General features: G+C 41.3%; 1 protein-coding gene across 1 annotated transcript in view; it reads right to left on the reverse strand.

Moving 5' to 3' along the window:
* TRPM1 (transient receptor potential cation channel subfamily M member 1) overlaps positions 1–16,557 on the reverse strand; it is a gene marked incomplete at its 5' end in the record, with an annotated part of 381,597 nt that overhangs the window by 236,181 nt on the left and 128,859 nt on the right. The window contains one exon of the mRNA XM_085646142.1: positions 11,478–11,550. Coding sequence (XP_085502268.1) covers positions 11,478–11,550 — 73 coding nt within the window. The remainder of the gene's footprint in view (positions 1–11,477; positions 11,551–16,557) is intronic.

Raw genomic sequence — 16,557 nt, forward strand, 5'->3', positions numbered from 1 at the left:
AGACTACTGTGGAAAGGAGATGGAGGCTTCGTCAGCTAATCACTCCCTTCTAGAAATTGGGTCGTGATGTCTTTTTAATGAACCCCACCCGACTCAAGGTCATTTTTAAAAGCACAGCCAGGGTGTTTACCTCAGAGATAAAAGCCCAGGAGTATATGCAGGAAATCTCACGTAAATAGGATAACAACACAATGGTAGCGCTCTGCTCTCACTTTTTGCAGGATGTCTGGGGTTGGTATAAGGTTGCTACCGTTGGTCTATGACTGGCAGGGATTCTCTTGTTTTTTCTTTTCCTCCTGTTTTTTTAGGATCTCCTTGCGTAGGGGCTAATTTCCGTTTATTGGGTTCTTTTCTTCTTTTATGTTCTAAATTTAGAGGGAGAGTGGCTGGCGGCACAGCAGGACACAGGAGGTATCACAAGGGTCCATGGACCTTTCCTGCCTGACTGAAGAGGTGTGGGAGGGCGGGGGGATCCAAAGGAGTGCTGTTGTGGTAATTATGAGAACTATGTGCCAGTTTGTCTGCTGAGCAGCTCTCCCTTGAGGTGAGAGAAAGCCTAGAAGCATCTATAAAGGAGGAGGAGCTAAGAAAGGCAATAAAGTCCACACCATCAGAGAGAGGGGGAGGCACAGACTTAATCCCAGGTGAATTTTATAAAACATTTGCTACATATGTTTCGAATTTTATGCAAGAGATTTGTTTAAGACCACAGTCAGGGAAGGAGGCTTCTGAATCTTGGAAGTCGGCTAACATTGTCGTGTTTCTGAAAAAAGGACAGCCCATCAATGAATTGGGTTCATACCGACCAATTACGCTGGTCAATAGTGATATTAAGATATATGCTAAAATCTTAGCTACTAGAATGGCTGCAGTCATTAAGAAGCTGGTTTCTCCTTTCCAACATGGATTTGTCCCGAGACGGGCATGACTGACCATATACGTAGGACTGTCGCCCTTTTCGACTCTTCAAATCTTTCTGGAGACCCTGTGGCTTTAATATTATTAGATGCAGAAAAAGCCTTTGATAGAGTCTCCTGGCCTTTTCTATGGGCAATTATGGAGAGAAAAGGCCTGGGCAAAGGGTTTATTGGTGCTATTCAGATCATGTACCGGGAACCTATTGTTAGAATAGCATCTCTGATATAATTAAGATCTCGCGCAGCACGCGACAAGACTGTCCCTGTTCCCCCCTACTATTTGCCCTTTACATCGACCCATTAATCAGGAAGATAGAAGGGAAGAAAGAGATTCGGGCTATACACACTAAGGGAGGGAATACAAATATTGTAGCCTATGCAGATGACCTGGACATAACTACTCCTATTCCGGGGGATGCTCTATCAGAAATCGAAAGGAAGGCAAGTTATTTTGGCGGTATCTCAGGGTACCAGCTCAACAACAGCAAAACGCAAATAGTGATGAATGATAAGGTAAAACTGGATGATGAATGAGTAACCCCGCATGCCAGGTATCTAGGGGTTGAGGTTACGGCCAACTTAGAGAAAATTGGCGTAGAACATTTGAGACCACTACTTCAGAAATTTAAAACAGACTTTGCTAGAATAAATAATTTACACCTTACATTAATGGGGAGGAGCAATGTTATCAAAAATATATTTTTTCCAAAAATATTATACCTATTTAGGGCCATCCCCATCAAAATTGATAAGTCCTGGTTCCAAGCTCTGAATCAGATGATCTTCAGATTTTTATGGGCCGGTCAATGCCCTCGAAGAGCCCTAAAATTCATGACCCTTCCAAGAGACCGGGGGGATGGGCGGTCCCAAACTTCCAACTGTATTACTGGGCTGCAACTATTCAGCAGATGTCAGGACTTCTGGGAAGGGATAAGGCTGAACCGGAGCAGAAGTCGACTGCTTCCATGTATGAATTAATATTTGGAATAGAAGCTAGAGGCTGTCTTATGCGTCATATCGACTTCGCGTATTTCAAGAGGGTTAGATTTTAGATTTTTATCGGTGCTTTTAAGGTTTGGACTGCACTACGAAAGAAACTGGGTCTTAAAAGAGTCCGTAGATAAACCCCCTGTTTAATAACAATTTACTTCCAACTATATTTCATGACAGATATATGAAATGCTGGGATGAGCGGGGAGCACGGAAAATTGTCGATCTTGTTGAGGAGGGAGCGATATATCCGTTTGATAAAATCAAGGAAAAATACGGGCTGGGGTACAACCATTTTTATAAATATCTATAAATAAGGGACTTCCTGGCTAAAACATTAGGAGGAACATTCGGCTTCTCAAAGGTCCCCTTACTGGATATAGTGCTTAGATCCCAGCCGACATTGGCCATGTTATAGAAGCTATTAAATAAACAAAACAAAACTTTATTCGGCCAAAGGCCATCAAAGTTGAAAAAAGACAATTTAAAAGATGTACAATACATTGTTTACGAATAGTACAATCACATTCATTGGTCTACATAAATACGCTTCAAAAATCCAATTACACAAAATTTAACAAGGATACACTTTCCCACCATGTCTGAGAATAAGAATCATACATAATGTATGGCTAAAGGTTGGTTTAAAGTGTTGCCCAAAAACCAGAGACATCGTACCTAATTTCTTACATTGATTACAGTAATTTATGCTCTACACCAACACCATAAGATTTATACATCAATTGTCTTAAAAATGGTCTCATGATTATATATAATATGTTCAATAAAACAGCAAGAAAAGACATTTTAAAACTCTTAAAACACAGTTCGGCACCCAAGTAACAGTTTTACATTTAAAAAGAGAGAAACAAAAAACATCACAGGAGTATTAAAGAGGAATCTTTTTATGAGATACACTAATCATTTTTCACCATTAGTTAGCGTTTCATAATGGCAGAGTCCGACTCTGGTAGTAGCAGCAGTCATACCCTAAGGTAAAAACGTCTATCGACTAATTCAAAAGGAAAATAAGAAACAACTAACCGCAAAAACAATTGGGCCAGAGGTGTCTGTTTTTAAAATCCTATAGGCAACCTGATGTTGCCCGTCTCCAATGTTTAGGCAGCTCGGTCGTATCCACTTCCTGCGGATTAGTTCATATTTTGAACAGAAAAAGAGTATATGTACTTCTGTCTCCTGTGCACCAGCACAGGCAGGGCCTAGATCAAGTGATAATCCAATGGCCTGGTTGCTAGAGAACCTCAACAAGAGGTTGCCATATCTGAATCCAGCATATAAGCTTTTGGCAAGCGGAGGTGTGTTTAGGTCCATAAAGGGTTCAATGCTAGGACATGTCTTGACAATTAAAAATTGGGTTGTCAATTGTCCATTTGCTAATCTAGTGGCATTGCGCTCTCTCACAACCACCCAGTACCTAGTCTTGAGCCTCAGTAAGTCTCCCCTTGTGACCCTCTCAGGATGTTCACACAGTTCTGTCATGTCAAGTGCTTTATACCAACTAGAAACATGCTTGTCTGATTGTGCCACTAATCGTCAAAACCTCCCTCAAAGAATTGCAATAATCTGAAAGCTGAGGTGTAGTCCACAAGCATAGCCAATGCATTAGGGGTTTCAGTGAGGCCATGTCGCCTATTCATTTTAACCCAAGGTCTAAGAATAGTGGGATTAGAGGTGTAGTAATGGGTAAAGAGATGAGGGATCTGGCAAAGATGTTTTCAGATGTCGTCAGTTTAGTTGTATTGGTATGCCTCCATAACTCTGCTCCATATAGCGCCCCACTCTGGGCTTTTGCTCGATATACTTCTAATGAGGGAGACAATGATCTACTATAACACAGCCTATTGTGTCTTAATATTGATTTAGACTTGTGACAGAGGATAAGATGGCTCTTGTTTAGTTGTTGTTCCCAGCCAAGTGTGTCACTTAGTCTTATCCCAAGTTTGTCAAAGTTTTTCACCTTCTCCAAAGGTTCACATGCATTTCTAACCTCATGTGATTTCCCTTTTACTTTCCCGATCACCATAAATTTAGTTTTGGCAACATTGAGCTCCAAACTCCTGTCCTTACAGAAATCTAAAAACGTATCCACTAGTATTTGTAGGCCCATTGGCGTTGTGGAAATAAGTAAAGAATCATCTGCAATGAGCAGAATTGGGACTTCTGTGCCATTCATAAATGGTGAATCATTCCTGCAATCCAATAGTCGATTAGCTACATCATTGATGAATAGGGAAAAGAGCGTGGGAGCAAGGACGCACCCCTGTTGTACCCCTCGCTGTATTGGAATCCTATTGGTTAATTCACCATTCTTCCCCGATCTGACCTGGGCATATATGTCCTCATGGAATCTGGCTAACATGGACACCAAATCTATCGCTGTCCCAAGATCAAGCAATATTCTCCATAGCTTAACACGCGGTACTAAGTCGAATGCAGCTCTTAGGTCGACGAATGCTACATAAAGCTTTTGTTTTCTCCGTAACACGTGTTTCCATGATAACAAAATAAATCTAAAAGCCTGGTTGCAGGTACTGATTTTGGGGCGGAAGCCTGTTTGGAAAGAAGATAATATCGCCTTCTCTTCCATCCATAATTGGAGCCAGTCCAGGACTTGTCGTGCAAAGATCTTTTGTAGGTTATCTATCAGGCTGATGGGTCTATATTTGGAAGGGATGGAGGCATCTCCCCCCTTTGTATATAGTAATTATCCCTGCTCCCTTCCAGGTGGATGGAATAGCCCTACCAGCCAATATACTGTTTGACAGGAGATTTATATAAGGGGCCAATATTATAGGTTCCATTTTATATAAATCTCCAGGTATCTGATCGGGACCAGGAGCCTTGCCTATTAAATAAAGAAATGAGGAATGATCTTATAAAACACACAAACCAATGGTAGGACCTCCTGCAAGCGGCGGCAGGGGAATGGGAGGACTCATTCCTTTTGGATCAGTCTGCATTTATCTCGGCTAACCTTCAGGTGCAATGCTTTACGACCTGGCAAAATTTATATATTATGCCTGCACGAATATCCAGGTGGGGGGATCATCGGGCCTTCACTGCCCACGGTGTGGTTATTTAGCTGCTGACAGTGTTCACATGTTTGTCACATGTCCCAAACTTGGCTCGCACAGAGTAGAGATTGCCAAACAGCTGGGAGACATGGTGGGATTCGTGCTCAATTTGACCCCCCCGGTGATAATCCTTGGTGTGAGAAATCAAAATATGCCCGGGCCAATTCAGACTTTTGTGTTTACAGCTATGGCTGTAATGAGACTTTGTCTGGCCACTATCTGGTTAGACCATGAACCCCCTTCTGTGCACTATTGGCTGGGTAAACTACTAGCAGTATACCGATGGGAGATAGCGGTGTATGAATGTAGGGGATACAGGACTCTAAAAAAAGGTTCTGAAATCTGGGCTCCTTTAAGCAGATGGATCAACAGGGTTGAGGGATCCATAGAATGCAGTCTGGGGCAAGGAGAGTAATGCAGTGTGCATATAAACATATTGCCCTATTATCCTTTTGACCTTTTGTTGTGATTTCTTTTTTTTCTTTTTTATTCTTTTTTTCCTTACCTAAATCCAGGTGTTTTGTAAACATTTGCCAATGTCAACTGGTTTTGGATCAGGGGTGGGAGAGGAGGGTTCCGCTTTAAAGGCGTGGTGGCTATAATTGATGTATTTGCTTTCTTTGGAACATATGTTTAAAATATAGAAATAAAGACTTTAAAAAAAAAGGGAGTTGTAATTTTTACCCCTCCGCTATCGAATACTTTCCCTACTGTTGCACTCACTGGAGTGGGACTAGTAATTTTTACCCTTCCACTATCCAGCACTTTCCCTAATGTTGCACTCACTGGAGTGGGAATAGTAGTTATTACCCTTTCACTATCCAGTACTTTCCCTACTGTTGCACTCACTGGAATGGGAATAATAAATGTTACCCCTCCGCTATCCAGCACTTTCCCTACTGCTGCACTCCCTGGAATGGGAATAGTAATTTTTACCCCTCCACTCTCCAAAATGTTTCCTACTGTTGCATTAATTGGAGTGGGAATAGTAATATTTACCCCTCCCTGATCCAATATTTTCCCTACTGTTGCACTCACTGGAGTGGGAATAGTAATTTTTACCCTTCCACTATCCAGAACTTTCTCTACTGTTGCACTCGCTGGAGTGGAAATAGTAATTTTTACCCTTTCGCTATCCAGCAGTTTCCCTACTGTTGCACATCACTGGAGTGGGAATAGTAATTTGTACCCCTTGGCTATCCAGCACTTGCCCTACTGTTGCACTCACTGGAGGGGGAATGGTAGGTTTTACCCCTCGGCTATCCAATACTTTCCCTACTGTTGCATTCACTGGAGGGAGAATAGCAATTTTTACACTTCCGCTATCTAACATTTTCCCTACTACTGCACTCTTTGGAGTGGGAATAGTAATTTTTACCCCTACGGTATCCAACACTATCCCTACTGTTGCACTCATTGCAGCTGGAATAGTAAATTTAATTATTTCGCTATCCAACATTTTCCCTACTGTTGTATTTATTGTATTTCGAATTGTATGTTTTAATTTTTTGTAATAGTTTAGCGTTTTAATTAATTATAGAATGTTTTTTTATTTTAAATTATTGATATATGTATACATTGTTTATATAATTTAAAAGTTTAAAAATTAAATAATTATAATAGTTAATAAATTAGTTTAAAGTAAATATATTTATATGTATAAATTATATTTTAGTGTGTTTATATTTTTTAAATTAAGTTAATTTTTATATTCAGTTAAACTGTATATTAAATGTAATTCATTTTGTTAAAGATAATATTAAGATTTTATATATTAAATATATATTTTATTTTATTTATATTTTTAAATCAATATTTTTTACATCTATATTTTTAACTTCAATATTTTTGATTCAATATTTTTGTAGTTACCTTTTTAAATATAGGGAGTTGATATTTTTACTATCTATATTTTTTGTTGTTGATATTTTTATCATTGATGTTTTTACCATCGATATTCTATCAGTGAACCTCGCAGCACATGTAGTTTATATGAGAATGACATTGGTTCAATAAATATATTGAAAACGTCCCATTGTGTATTCTCTGTATATTTCTCTGAGAATAAAAGAGCATGTGTGACTGAGCAGCAGCTTCTGATCTGTTTCCACGATCCCTCAGGAGTCAGGATTGTCATGTCCAGGGGTTGCCAGAAACCATTCGCTCCCTGGTAGGGTTTGGAGGGCTTATGGTAGCACTGTGAGCTAGCTGGTTACTAGGCCAACATGCCCTACGTGTGTGCTCGGAATCAGTCTAGACACCACACCCAAATTTTATTTTGTCCAACAAACGCGCAGGTGTTCCGGATCAGTAGGAAATACACATCACTTGTTCTTGCAAGTGTGAAGCTTTCGGCGAAACACTGATTTCTTTTTTCCAAGACTTCTACAGAATTCTCTATAATGCTGACATCTTGTATGCTCCCTATATAGAATTATTGGGTAGATGATTTTGTAGTCCATTTATGTATCGAAGAGAGAAGGGAAGTTTCTTTATGGAACACCTGTTTACTTTAATTTGTTTTCTTATTGTTTTGGCTGTTACTATTCTATATATTATCTTAGTATGCTTATATAACCTAAAATAAAACTTGTTTACCCATATTTGGCGATTTCTGTTCCAAGCTAGAAATGTATTGTTGATGACTTCTCCCTTACAACCCACAAAGGTCAATACCACCAGTGGGGAAAAATCTTTGATGACTTTGCTAGAAGAATGAGGTGTAAGTACTAGCACGCTGTCACCTATAAACAATCAATGTGGCCTTGTGTAATGTAACTGGTGCTCATGTAAAGTGCTCCAAAAGAATGACGTGTAAGTACCAGCACGCTGTCACCTATAAACAATCAATGTGGCCTTGTGTAATGTAACTGGTGCTCATGCAAAGTGCTCCAAAAGAATGAGGTGTAAGTACCAGCACACTGGCACCTATAAACAATCAATGTGGCCTTGTGAAATGTAACTGGGGCTCATGCAAAGTGCTGCAAAAGAATGAGGTGTAAGTACCAGCAGGCTGTCACCTATAAACAATCAATGTGGCCTTGTGAAATGTAACTGGTGCGAATGCAAAGTGCTCCAAAAGAATGCGGTGTAAGTACCAGCACACTGGCACCTATAAACAATCAATGTGGCCTTGTGAAATGTAACTGGGGCTCATGCAAAGTGCTCCAAAAGAATGAGGTGTAAGTACCAGCACGCTGGCATCTATAAACAATCAATGTGGCCTTGTGAAATGTAACTGGTGCTAATGGAAAGTGCTCCAAAAGAATGAGGTGTAAGTACCAGCACGCTGGCACGTATAAACAATCAATGTGGCCTTGTGAAATGTAACTGGTGCTCATGTAAAGTGCTCCAAAAGAATGAGGTGTAAGTATCAGCACACTGGCACCTATAAACAATCAATGTGGCCTTGTGAAATGTAACTGGTGCTAATGCAAAGTGCTCCAAAAGAATGAGGTGTAAGTACCAGCACACTTCCACCTATAAACAATCAATGTGGCCTTGTGAAATGTAACTGGTGCGAATGCAAAGTGCTCCAAAAGAATGAGGTGTAAGTACCAGCACACTGGCACCTATAAACAATCAATGTGGCCTTGTGAAATGTAACTGGGGCTCATGTAAAGAATGAGGTGTAAGTACCAGCACGCTGGCACCTATAAACAATCAATGTGGCCTTGTGTAATGTAACTGGGGCTCATGCAAAGTGCTCCAAAAGAATGAGGTGTAAGTACCAGCTCGCTGGCACCTATAAACAATCAATGTGGCCTTGTGTAATGTAACTGGGGCTCATGTAAAGCTCTCCAATACGTTCGGGTTGGGTTTGCGCCAAATAAAAACTGCAGAAAAATGCATAAAGAGGTAAAAACAAAACCTGAACATAAAGAAAAACAAATAGAAACCGATTTACTAGCTGATTTGTACAAAGTTAAACCATAATACTTGGGTAAATCGCAGCTTCCCCTCTTTAATTGTGTGATCTTAGCAAATATTTTATTTTACCTTTAAACTCTTTTTTATTTCATTATCGCATATGAAAGCACTTTCAAATATGTGAGTTATGGATATCAGTTCAACAAAAACCTATTTTGTTTGATATAGTAGACTATTATGTTGCTCTATAATAATCTGAGCTGCGTACAGGATCACATGACAATTGTTTTGCCTCAGTTCACGAATGGTTCATGTTCACTTTTATTGAGTACTTCTCAGTGCAGTCCTATAATGTGATATATCAATATCAAAGCTTCAATCTGCAAAAGAAATTCAATATTTTTTATTTTGAAGAGACTTCTTTATATTGTAGGTGATGATTGTTGTATGATTTGCATAGAAAACATTTTAGGGCCTGGCTTGTGTACTGCTCTAAATTACGAGCCATGACCTCGGCCCCGGCTTTGGCTTGGCTCTCCCTGTTATTTCGTTGGCTCTCCCACCTTTACTGATTTGCTGTGAAAAGAGACTATGGATAGAGTCAGAAATCTTATGACACTCAATAGGAACTAAGTTAATGATATGGAAAGGAGAGAGAGATCTGTGTCCCCATTTCTGAAAAGGATATATGTTCATGAAAAGATATTTGGTAGGTATCCTGCATTACCCTTTAGTGCATACTATGGAGATAAGCAAGCCAGTGATACAAATACACACTGATTTGCCGCTGAGCTGAAGACCTTATCAGTGGCAACGGTGCTTAATATGTAAAAGAATAAGTGCTGGAGATCAAAATTTTGTGCAGAAGCCAGCGGATGGTGCTATCAAAGGTTGGGGTGCCAAATACGAAGGCTGCACATTCTTGATTCCACATCGTGCCTCTCTAAATCCAGCGCCAGAGATACCCTGCCTCCTTATCTCATCTTTGCATTTTTTTTTTTATCCTTGGCCCACAATTACAAAAATGTCATGGAACGCAACTTAGCACCCAAAGTTGCTGCGCTGAGTTGCGTGACAATGTGTGATCAGGAAAGTGTCATATCAACAGAGATATGGCACTTTCCTCCACTTTCCCTTGCACCGGCGCACAATCAGGCAGCCGAGTGCCACATGCAAAGGTGTCTGTGTGAGTCTAGCATAGGTTTTTGTACTAGAAGGGTATTCTTCCAGTTCAAAATACTATGAGAGTCATTAGGATGGCAGTGGGACTTTGTCCGCCCGCCATCCTGTCGGGGAATGGGACCGCCCACCATCGGTGCGGGGGTCCCGTTGCAGACATTAGGATGCGCCCACCACACTGGCAGGTGCATCCTGCATTCCTAACATTGTGGCAGGCGGTAATCTCAGCACAGCCCGCCGCAATGCAAAGAAGGCATGTCATGCACTTCCATGCACAACGTGGCAGGCACCATGTTGTGCATGGAAATGCAGGGGGGTACCATAGGTACCCCCCATGTGCACCTCCCAGAATCCCTGGGGGCCCGCTATGGGCCCCCAATGGCAAAGTCCGCCTGACTTTCCGCGGCGGCGTTGCCACCACGGAAAGGCACATCCCCGCATGTATGATAATATGGATGGCGGTTTTTGTCCGCCGGGGTCCCCCCCGCCACGGTAATGTGGCGGGGGGGAATTTTGAAGCTGGCGGTGTTTTCTAGCGGGTGGATCGCCACCGCCATGCGGGCGGTGGCGATCCGCCCGCTATATTAATGGGCCTCCTAGTTTGGACTGACCTTAAAACTTTTCTCACTTTAACGGTGTATAGTGCAGTACACAAGCAAAGTAAGAAAGGTTAGGATAAATAAAAGTATTTCTCCTTTTTTAACGCCTGCTTTCAAGTGGCGTTAATATATGGCGCGAAACCCTGTCTACAAGTGTTAGCAGATAAGGTTTTGTGTCAAAAATCATTGGTTGCTGCATGGGAACGCCCCTATACATCCCATTGGAATGCACCCATGACACAGAGTGACGCAAAGTAATGCGAAGCGGCGCTTCTCACTGGCTTGAGTTACCTTTTCTTACAAACCAACGCGAATACTAATTTGCATTGGTCTGTAAATCCTGAAAAGGATTTTGCATCGGGTCTGCGTAATAAAAGTAACACCAACGAGACGCGATACCGCTGTAAACCTGGCTCCTGATTTCTCCTTTTGTCTCTGTTTTTCCGTCTTTCTGTTACTCCTTCACTCCCGGTCCCACGTTTGAGCTTTCCTCTCTCTTGCTCCCGATCAAGTTTGTTGAGGAAGAATAGATGCTGGTCCCCATAGAGAGTGGCAGAGGGTCCCACCTGGAGCCACCAGCTCAGATTCATCTGCCAAGCCAGACGCCTGAAGTGGCTATAAGCGCCTGATTGCATGGTATCTGTCAGTCATTCACCGGGACATACATCTGAAACACAGCAGATGTGTTTACTGTGCGTCCCACTGTCACCGACAGAGAGCACAGTGGGTCCTCTGTGCGCACTCCAGTCAGAAGGCATTCAATGATTCACAGACCTCTATATGAAACATGTTAAATGCATTGCTTTCTCAAAGTCATGTGGACTTACCTTTCAGCAGAGCAGTTAAAATTGCCATTTCAATGTCTTGCTGCCCCTCCGAGCCCATACGGAAAACGGTGATCTACAAAAAGAGAAAACTGGTGTTGGAGATTTGATGGATGGTGTAAAATGATATCACTGATTGAGTATTAAGCATTGTAGTTATTGTTGTCGTGGTGGGTGTTTTGCTGTTATTAGCATCATCATTATTATTCTAGCTTTATGTTGTTGTTGCTATTATTATTAGAACAATAATTATTATTGTTATCATCATTATGGTATGAAATGGAGAGGCAGAGACTGAGAAACGGAATCTGGCCAATTACTGAAATCACCAGTTTGGTGATCACTTTGAAGTGGTTACCCCTGCTTTGGAAATTAAGGGCCAATTACAATGGGGGGCAGACCTGAGTCTGGCTGCCATCGTTGCGGGGGTTGGGACCGCCTGCCAGTCATGCTGTGGTCTCACCACTGAAATTACATGCGCCCGCCAGTATGGCAGGCACATCCCGGGCATTTAACATTGCGGACAGTGCTGCTGGGTGCAACACCATCTGCAATGTTAAAATGCCATGCAGTGCATTGCCCTGCACTACGTGGCAGGCACCAAGCAGTGCCTGCCATGCAGTGCAGGGTAATGCAAGGGGGTACCAATGGTGCAGCAACACCTTCCCCCAAGACAAGGGGGCCAGCAATGGGCCCCCAAACCCAATCCCTGCCAGCCTTTCCATGGCGGTTTCCCCACCATGGAAAGGCTGGCTGAGGCCAGCATTGTCATCTGGCAGATAGTGCCTGCTAGGCACCGCCACCATTCACCTCCATCTGTTTGCTCTGCCAGGCAATCGTAACGATTGCCTGTGGCAGAAGCGTGGCGGTCGGTCTTTGCGCCCGCCACGCTTGCGGAACGACTCCCCCCGCCATCGTAATGTGGTGGGGGGACATTGCCAGTCAGATGGCGGAGGGCCCGCCACCGCACGGCTGGCGGTGGCGGGCCTTCCGCCATCCTAATGAGCCCCTAAGTTATCTGGCTTTTGAACTCATGCTATATTTCCATCCAACTATAGCTCCAAAAACTTGATCATGTGCGGCTAGAAGTTTCGTATGTAATTCATGTTTTCATTTATTTCTTAAGGGGTATATTTATTTAAGGTTTTTGTGTGAACGAGGCGGTGTGCGTTCAGACATCGGTGCTCTGTACAGAATCACTTGGCTTGTTTGTGATGCTCTTCAGACTGCCAACTGGTCTTCCTCATCAGACATTCATATACATTTATGTATAAAATAGTCCAAGATGTTTATTTCAAAGACTTGTACCATAAAACATACATACATTATAGAACACAGCAATAAAAATATTAAAGTCATTATCTGATTTTTTGGCTAGCAACCAATCATAATTTGGACATAAGAGCAAGAACTAAAAAGGCAAGCTGCCCATTCAGATAAAGTGCATCTCAAATACTACATAATGACGTATCATAAGGTATGACTAAAAGGAGATGCATACATTATAAAACACAATATCTAGTAAAAAGTGTAAAAGTCATCATATAGTTCTATTAAAAACAATTGAACATAGTTTGGACGTAAGTTCAAGATTTTAAAAGCATAATGTTCATTTGAGAAAAGTTCATCTCTAGTGCTTCATATTGATATATCTTAGAATATAAATCAAGGAAGAGAAAGGTCATGTTTAGAGTACAATTTTATATTTCTATAACACTCTCTAACATCAGATATTTGTGTACAAAGGTGGCAAATACAAGTCGGCCCTTAGATCAACTTGCAGTGCGGTTTCTTCTGGATGGTATAGTATTTGGGTATATGCAAAAAAGGCCAACATACTTAATCACATTAGAGACCTATCAAATGGTTTCTAGAGGTATACCGCAAAATATCTTCAAACTCTCTGAATATTTTTCCATATGAGCCATGCCGTATGCAGATATTTGGAGACAGCAGTTACAACTACTTCTTTGGTATCTGACTGCAAAATTCTTAAAGCCATCTTGTGCTGCCTGATCCCTAGTAATGTATACAGTGGTATTATCCACTTTTTCTGGTGGAGTTTGTATGTCTTGCAAAAAAGTTAGAAAATGATGTATGTTCTCCGGGACAAGCCTGCAGGACAGGCAGAGACTAGACAAGCCCTGGTTGCATCCCCAGGTGGCAGTGTCACTGTGAATGGATAGGGAGCCATATCTGAACTTTAAGTACAGCTGCTTCGGTACAGAACCTAAGATCATATCAAACAAGTTCTCATAGGCTGGGCCTGTTTTGTGGTCAAGCAAACTCTCTGTCAGACTACCTGATTTACACCGCTTGAGCTCCTCGCTGCAGAAGTGTTCTCTGAATCTCTCCTTGATCTGTTGCTTTGCAGTGTCAACATTTTTGTCTGGGTTATCCTAAAGTGTGTGAAGGTTTAGAGTATAAAGTAGAATCTTGATATAGCGCAGCCAAGTGAACCTTAAGTGGCCCCAAGTACCTGAAATTCAGTTCCGCGATGGAGCAAAGGCGATGCCAGAACAGTAAGGGTCTTAGTTGGATGTTGAAAGAAATTGGATCAAGATCCAGATCCAGCAAAAGTGGAAGCCCAGATGTACTTTGAGGTAGATTAACAAGTGCTCTTATTTTCCACCATGGCGCGCTCCTCGGCTTCTGTGTGACGCCAACGTTTAGTACCATATAGGGCTGCATTTTTCGATATAACTTTATAGATTTCAACTGAGGGGGAGAGAGTCCTAGATTTGGTTCTCTTTACCATCTTAATGACAGACCCAACTTCCTGCTGTAGTTTGAAAACGCTCTTAGATATCTCGGCCCTTCAGCTGAAGTTATGAGACACATTTACTCCCAGGTAAAAGAAATTGCACCAGCTCAAGTGGCATACCCTGTACGGTGACACACAACCTCGCGTCTCTATATCGGTTTCATGCCATAAATGTAGTTTTCGCAATATTTCGCTCCAACCCTCTTTTATAACAAAACTCTAAAAAGCGTTTGAATATGGCCTTTAGGCCTGCAGGGGTTTTTGAGATGAGGAGCGTGTCATCAGCAAATAATAAGGTGGAAATTTTGGCTGTGCCAACTTTCAGGACATCGTTTCCCAGGAAATCTAGATGGTGTGCCAGCTCATTAATGTACAGCGAAAAGAGTGTGGGGCCAGGACACATCCCTGGCGGACCCCTTTTTCAATTTTGAAAATGTCGTTGAGTTCCCCTCTTTTCCCATACCTGACTCACACTCAATTATCTGTATGCAGCCTTATAATTACATCTAGGATATGGGTTGGAACTTCCATGCTGTTGCGAGTGAGGATATCTCATAAAAAATGTTATGAGCAGGTCCACTTGAAACTTACTAAGCGAACTACCAATTTCCACGCCTCTTCGAGACATTAATCTTTGCCACTGTATTAGAATAGAGCACAACCCAAACACATCTCTAAATTAAACATTGTCTTCAACATTAGATGTTCAGTCATTGATGAGAGGTTTGGTGAAGTTTATTTTCTCTTTAAGAGACTAGTCTGTATCCTTTGTCTTTTTATTCAGATTAGTCAAATAAATTCATTTACAGAAAACTTGAGAAATTTGGTTAGAACAAGCATACAAAATGACAGCGTATTCCATAAAGAATTTGTCCCTATCATAAACTAAAGGACCTAACCTATCCTAGCAAGAACCGATAAAGAGTTATTTTGGAAAAGAGCAAGTAAGATTTTAGAGCAAAAGTCTAATAGCTACGAGAAAGATCAACCTCCCCATAAAGAGTAGTTCTGGAAACTCAGCTGAGTTCCCTAACAGACGCAGTAGCAACCATTAAACCAGCTAAAGGAATTCATCACAGCAGTAGCTATGATTAGCATAAGATATAAAGTCTCCTCACAAAACACAAGGATAATAAAGATTGCCTTAACTCTCTAGTTAGGAACACGTACTACATAGAAAGCACAAAACATGTTGCAAAAACAGGTGGTTATGTCATCTACAGCCAACAAGGAAGGATCTTCCGATGGTCTGTCGCTTTCTCCTTCGATTCCCACGGTAAACATCCATGTTGACATGTAGTTATTTGAATGTTCCTACAGAGTATTAGAAAAAAGATACAACGAGGAAGGTGCCCATGAGAATCTTTTGCAAGCCTACTCTGTTAGCTGTTCAGTGTCCCATTGTGTAACAATGGTCTGTTCTATAAAATGAAAGATCAAGATCCAGCATGTCCTAGTTAGACCATGGAATTTAAGCTTACAACGAGCATTTCTTTCATTAATATACTTGCTCATTATAAACATATGGCAGAGGAAACAATCTAGATATAATTAAGTATATGGGCTGAGGAAGGAAAGAAAAACATTTTGCAGCAAACAGCACATTTCTTAAAGATGTCATGTTCTACAGTTGAGTTATAACGTTAAATTATTATTATAGAAAAAAGCTTTTATTTACTTAAAGGGATAGGAAAGAATCAAGAACTATTTGAGGCCTAGCAGTAAAAGAACGAGAGAAATGGGAGCTTTCTCTCAGAAAGAAGCTGCATTTTCACTTTTTGCACGTTTAATAAAATCACATTTTCTAGCCACTAACTTAATAGGCATTTTCTATGCTACCGTTAAGGGACTTTTCCATATTATTATAAGGCTAAATTTATGTAAACATTTTCAACTTCCACACTGTCTAGTACCTCCGATAGTTTGCAGCACGTGACAAGTTTGAATGTAGATTTTAAATCTACAAAGGTCACATACTAGTGGCCCTTCCCTAGTACTACAGTTTTCCAGTATATTGTGCTGAAGCACAGTAGTTGGTCAAGTGTACTGGTTTTTGGCCTGTACCCTGCCTGATACTCAGAGAGGATTTGATTCTCAGAGGGGGCCAGTCTAGCAGCTACCCCACGACCTGGTGACAGAATAGCTTCTGTAGCCCATCAATGAGACTAATGGGTATGTAGTTACTAGTATCGTTCCAGCAATCCTTCTTAAATAGTGGGATGTTGTCAGCATCCTGCTAGGATATTGGGATAGAGCCACCCTATAGGAAATCTCTTTTTATTACATTAAGATTAGGGGCCCAAACATCAGGCTCTGCAG

Source organism: Triturus cristatus, chromosome 3_1, assembly GCF_964204655.1.
Source record: "Triturus cristatus chromosome 3_1, aTriCri1.1, whole genome shotgun sequence".
Classification (NCBI taxonomy): Eukaryota; Metazoa; Chordata; class Amphibia; order Caudata; family Salamandridae; genus Triturus; species Triturus cristatus.